Raw genomic sequence first — 6,297 nt, forward strand, 5'->3', positions numbered from 1 at the left:
TCAGCTTCTCCTCACCAAAGCCCTTTGAGTCAAAGCCCTGCTGCTCAGACCACTCTAACAACGTCCACTTTCTGCGCAGTCCCTCACTTTTATAGTGATGCTTGGGTCACCTGACCTTGATTCCCCAATCAGCTTCTCCCTGCTGAATCTGATCTTTTCAAATCTTGCTCCAACTGCCTTGGTCACCTGCCATCAACTGCCCAGGGATTAACTTCCTCTTCACTTCATTGTTTCTCTTTTGTCCCAAATGTTGAAAGTAACAATATGATAGCAATTCTAAGGATATTTTTATATTGTTTTGTCAAAATGCACCTGCTTGATTTTGGAGAATGGTTGTAAAATATTCCTTTGAATAATGATGTTGGCAAGGCACTCTATAGAATTGTTCTATGTTTCAATGTATGCTGCTAGTTGCTCCACAAAGATTGGCTGGGAGGATGTTCAGTATAGTTGGGCTCGTAGGTTAAAATTGTGATGAAAGTTCACAACACATAGGGTTATAATTCATGGAATTTAAGGGCAAAGTGTGAAGTGATTGAAGCTATGAAGGGGAATTAATAAGATCATAGAAGGTTGACAGTTTTGAACTCTTCTAAAAATAATAATCAATTAGTATTTTTTCTATTACTAAAGATATTAAAATGATATGAGATTAAAGGCAGTTCTAACGAGCTGGGTCAAAAGTCAGAAGTCCTGGAGCAACTCAGCTAACCTTGCATAGGAAGTAAAGTTACACTGAATCACCAGATGTTTTGGGCCTGAGCGCCCTTTGTCAGGTTATGAATGTCACAGGATAGGAATGATTTCACTGAATGGCAGAATAGACTCAAGAGGCCCAAGTTCATCTACTCCAGTTCCTTGAGTTGTATGAGATACATTGGTCAATAATAGGATAAAAATATCATTTCTGCAATATAATTCTTTACAATAAAAATATTGTTCAAAATTGTGCTATTAGTCCATTTACTAATTCTAGGACATGTACTTCTTAACCATTGTTTATGGATAATTGCCTCTTTATTTAAGAGTCTGGTTACCTTCTTTAGTTCCATCACTCTGTATTCTTTCCTCCTTGTCCTTCACTGGGCTAATGTCTGAAGATTCAAGGTACTTCTTTCTAAAAATAACAAAAAGGAAAGTTACAAAAATCTTCCAGTTTGAGCATATTTTTTGTTCAAAAAGTAGTGCTTTTTTTAATTTCAGCTGAATTTGAAATCTTTTCTGATTGACACTGAATATTTCATGTCACAATTCATAAATTAAAAATTACCTTCAATTCCAATGTGTACCATGAGGAAAAAGCATCAGACAAAATAAATGCTCCTTTTAAAATTGGTGATTGGCACGAACAAGCCAACCAATAGTTTACATTTTGTTGAAGAAACCTGTTTTAGTTTTGACATGTGTTATTCTAAAATGTAAGGACACATTTTAACATGGATCTCTTTCAATGTAACATAGGATATACCAATTTTCATCAAGATTGCACCATCTAAACTTTAAACAATTCAGTACCGCCCTCTGTTACTCATAGTAATTAAGCCAAAATTTTATATTGTATTGTAGGTAAACTATTTAATGTGCCTGCTTTTCATAATACTATGAATGGCTATTAGCTTGGAGTGAGGATATTTACAACTAATTAATTAAACAGCCTTATTTGATGTTGATCATTTAAAATGTTACATTTCAACTTGCTGTTTGTTTTATGAACAGTGATTGGGAATGTAGTGCCATCTCGTGGCACAATCTATGGTTTCAATGTTCTGGTATTTCTGGGTGCTTTTTGATCAGCTGATTTTACTGAGCCAAGTCTTTCCCCTGTTCAGTAATTTAATTTGTACAAGGCAAGATAAAATATTTGATTAATTATAATTTTATTTCCCCTTCCTGACACCAACAGATACATCATAAACACTGAGAAGGAACAAGCTTGGAAAGATTGCGTCTCTCGAGTAAGGGCTTGGCTTTTAATTTTTTTTTCAAAATTTGAGAAAGGTTCATTTTTCTTTCACTGTTCCATAATGTGAGAAAAGTCCTTGAATGTTTATGAATGTCTGAGGTGTTTAGAAATATTCAGAACCTTGACTAGTTTGTCACCCAAACTACGCTTTGTAGCTGTTGAATGGACTGGGATTATTATCCTGACCCAACCATGTTACATCATTGCATTAGGATCAGGCAAACTTCAGTAAATCAGCATTAGTAGTTCTGGTTATATTATATTAATGAAAAAAAAATCAGTCACAAACACTATACAACATACTATCATTGAATTTTTTTTAAAGAAACCATTTTGGGTTCTCCCCCTTCCTGTGACCACATTGGCACATCTGAATGTGACTCAATAGTGAAAGTACCATGTGACTTACTTCAGTTTGTCTCTGCCTTGCAGCAGCTGCTTATAAATAGCCTGAGTCTCAACGGCAGGTTCGAGGGGGTCACTCCAATCTCCAAGAGTTACTGCAGAATGTGTACGGCTGCATCCCTGCACTGTTGAACAAATGGAAAGTTTTCAGCACAGACAGGCCATCAAATACTCCAGTCGTTCTGTTTGCTTTATGATGTCTTTCTTGATATTGTGGGGGAAAATGAACAGTGGCGTCTTTTTTTTAAAAAAAGCTGTTCGGAAATTTAGAACTTGTTAGAAAGCTATTTAATCCTGTGAGAGAATAATGTGAAGTAGGAAAAATCTGCCTGGTTCCAGTTCTGAAAATAGAATAATGTAATAAAACACTGGAAAGACACGTTAGAGATGGTACAGCTTACTGAGCTGGAGATACAACTATCGTTGTCCATTGAGACCAACAGTTAGTGGGTCTAAAACAGTACTTGGTTCATTTAACTGGAGAGTATGCTGAATATCGTTGTATGATCACACAACAATTGCATAAAGGGAATTATCCCATCCTGTCCATACGTGAGGATGACGTATGTACTACCTTCAGGAGAGTGGATCCGAGGAAAGCATCCAGCCCGGAATGAGTACCTGGGCGAGTATTAAAAATCTGTGCTGACCAACTTACCAAGGTATTCATGGATATCTTCAATAGCTCACTCTAGCAGGGTGTGGTACCCAGCTGTTTTAAGCAGGCATCAATCATACCAGTCCCCAAGATGTAAGTGCTAATATCGTCCAGTAGCACTTACATCAACAGTGACAAAGTGTTTTGAGAGGCTGGTGTTGAAGTATATCTGATCCGGTCTGAGCAGTTTCAAGGATACATTCCAATTCACCTATCGTAGATACAGGTCGACGGCAAATGCCATCTCACTAGCTCTACACAAGGTCCTCGAACCTGGACAGCAAAGATTCATTTATCAGGATGCTTTTTATTGACTATAGTAGGGCATTTTAACACCATCATCCCCTCAAAACTGATCAGCAAACTCCAAGACCTGGGAGTTAACACCCCTCTGTGTAATGAGACCATGGATTTCCTCCCCTCCAGACCATAATCAGTGAAGATTGGTAAGAACTTCTCCTCCACAATCACCATCAGTACCAGAGCATCACAGGGCTGTGTTCTAATCCCCCTGCTCTACTTTACACCTATGACTGTGTAGCTCGGTTCGACAATAACACCATCTACAAATTTTCCAATGATACCATAGTAGTGGGTTGCATAAAGGAAGGGGATGAGTCAACATACAGGAGGGAGATTGAAAACTTGGCTGAATGATACACCAACAACAACCTAGTACTCAATGTCACCAAAACTACGGAGCTGATTGTTGACTTCAGGAAAGGAAAGCCAGAGGTGTACAATTCAGTGATCGTTGGGGGATCAGAGGTAGAGAAGGTGAGCAAATTTAGGTTCTTGGGAGTCACCATCTCAGAGGATCTTTCCTGGACCCAGCACACCGATGGTATCATGAAGAAAGCATATCATTGCTTCTACTTCCTCAGGAGTTTGTGGAGGTATTGGTATGATACTAGAAACTCTGGCAAATTTCAACAGAATGTTAAGTGTTCTGACCAGCTAGTATGGGAACACCAATACCCCTGAGTGTAAAGACCTCCAAAAGTTAGTGGGCACAGCTCAGGACATCACAGGGAAACCCATCCCCACTAATGAGTACATCGGAGGGCAGCAGCAATCATCAAAGACCCTCACCACCCAGCACACGCTCTGTTCTCAGTAAAGAAGTCTAGGTGCCACAAGACTTGCACCACCAGGTTCAGGAACAGCTGCTAGCCTCCACCATCAGACTCCTCAATGACAAACTCAATCAGAGATTCACCTAAGGACTCTTAATTATGCACTGTATTGATTTTCTTTTGTTCTCTCTGTTCTGCAGTCAGTTTGCTTATATTCATTATCTGTTTACAGTTCTTTTATTTATTTATATGATTACATTTTGTACAGTTTATTTTTTGCACTACTAATTATGGCTAATTCTGCCTTGCCTGCAGGGAAAAGGAATCTCAGGGCTATATGTGAATGCCACGTATGTAATCTGACAATAAATCCAAAATCTGGAAAATCTGGATTTCAACCATTTTAAATTTTAATATGGGGACTGGAAAAAAAACTGTGCCAACTTTGAACTCAGGTAAGGGGGAGGTGAAGAATTTTGGAAGTCTAAGCAGGGCTCAGTAAATGGTAGACTGGAGTGACCACATCTCAAGTATTATGAGCAGTTCTTGTTGGCCAATTATATCATGAAAATGGCAGAAAAGATTCATGAGGATATGGCCAGGATTGGAGGCCTTGAGTTACAAGCAGAGACCAGATAGACTAGGGATTTTCTCCCTGGAGTGTTGGAGGCTGAGGGATGATTTTTATGGGGCAGCTTGGTTAGTGCAGGAGTGAGCACAAATCTATTACATGCCAGCGTCCAGGTTTGAATCTGGCGCTGTCTGTATGGAGTTTGTCCATTCTCTCCATGACTGGGTTTCCTCTAGGTATTCCACTCTCCAAAGACGTACGGGGTTGATAAGTTAATTGGCCACATGGGTGCATTTGGGAGTCGAGGGCTGGAAGGGTCCATTACTGTGGTAATACCAAATTAAATTAAAATCATGGAGGTCTATAAAATCAAGAGGAGTAAAATAGTATTTTTCCCCAGTGTAGGGAAATTTAAAACTAAAGGACATTGATTTTAGACAAGAGAGGTAGATTAGAAAGGAACCTGAGGGGCACCTTTCTCTCACAGACTGTAGAATGTACATTGAATGAGCAATCAGAAGATTGTTGCTGATACAATTGCAACATTCAAAAGGTATTTGGAAAAAGTACATGGATAAGAAATGGCCAAAATCCAAGCAAATGGGGCCACCATAGGCAGACAAGTTTGGTTGGAGAGCCTGTTTCCATGCTGTAAAACTCCGAATCTATCACCTAAAACTCTGCTGCATGTACAACTTATGCAATTAACGTTACATTTCCATGTTGTAATCCACTTGCAAAATTCAGGTCCATTGATCTCCCAGTTAGTTTTTGTGGCTTCCTTCTGTAGAGTAGTTCTAGGATTGTCTTTTCAAAACTATGCTTTCACGTTGATGTCCCTCCATACTTTCAGCACAGCATTTTTTTACTCAAGTGTTTTCAAGCAAATACACAAACAGAACAATTGCTCAGAGTTGTGATTATCTTTATCAGCTGAACCATAAATGAATGTTTTCACTTGTGTTGATTAAAATATAATCAGATCATTGAGATGGCAACGACAACTAAACTGACTGCAATCACAATATTCAGCAGACTAATTAAAATATACTCACAAGATAAATTGAGAAGATAGTTAAATTGCAAAACCATTTCTATTCATCACATCATCAAATGTAATGTGAAGTGAATTTAATAAAATCCTTCATGTTTAATATTTTTGAACCATCAATTTAGTTCTTGGTTTACTGGGTTAAATACCTGACTTATCAATCTGAGACACAAGTAATTAAGCAGAAATTAAAGTCCCATCAAAAAGGAAACTTGGAAGCAAATACAGTGCACATGCAATTGTAGTTAAGCTGAATTGTTTTCCTTGTTGCCTACCAATCTCAGTGCCCCAAAGCATCTTGATATCATCATGGCTACACATCTCGATTAAAGTGCCATTCACATCTAATTATGCCTCTTTCACTGATTCAAAAAAGGTGTGTGTAATTCAGTCAAAATTCCTGGCAGAGCAGGAAACAAGTTGCATTTCCAATGAACTTGCATTGGTTTGAGGAAAAAGAAATTACTGAGGCTTACTTTGCACTTTTATGTTGTCAATATATATCAAAACATTCATGACTTCGTGTTCTGAAAGACTCTGGAGAGAAATTTGTCTTTGGGTGCTTTTTTTTCA

The 6,297-nt window shown here is 38.3% G+C and overlaps 1 protein-coding gene across 2 annotated transcripts in view; it reads right to left on the minus strand.

Moving 5' to 3' along the window:
* Positions 1-6,297, minus strand: part of LOC138750451 (rasGAP-activating-like protein 1) — a 313,399-nt gene that overhangs the window by 11,028 nt on the left and 296,074 nt on the right. For both annotated transcript variants that reach the window (XM_069912509.1, XM_069912508.1), the window contains 2 exons: positions 2,373-2,493; positions 1,038-1,117 (listed from right to left, as the gene is read on the minus strand). In XM_069912509.1, the coding sequence (XP_069768610.1) occupies positions 1,038-1,117; positions 2,373-2,493 (201 nt within the window). The remainder of the gene's footprint in view (positions 1-1,037; positions 1,118-2,372; positions 2,494-6,297) is intronic.

Source organism: Narcine bancroftii, unplaced genomic scaffold (genome assembly GCF_036971445.1).
Source record: "Narcine bancroftii isolate sNarBan1 unplaced genomic scaffold, sNarBan1.hap1 Scaffold_151, whole genome shotgun sequence".
NCBI classification, from domain to species: Eukaryota; Metazoa; Chordata; class Chondrichthyes; order Torpediniformes; family Narcinidae; genus Narcine; species Narcine bancroftii.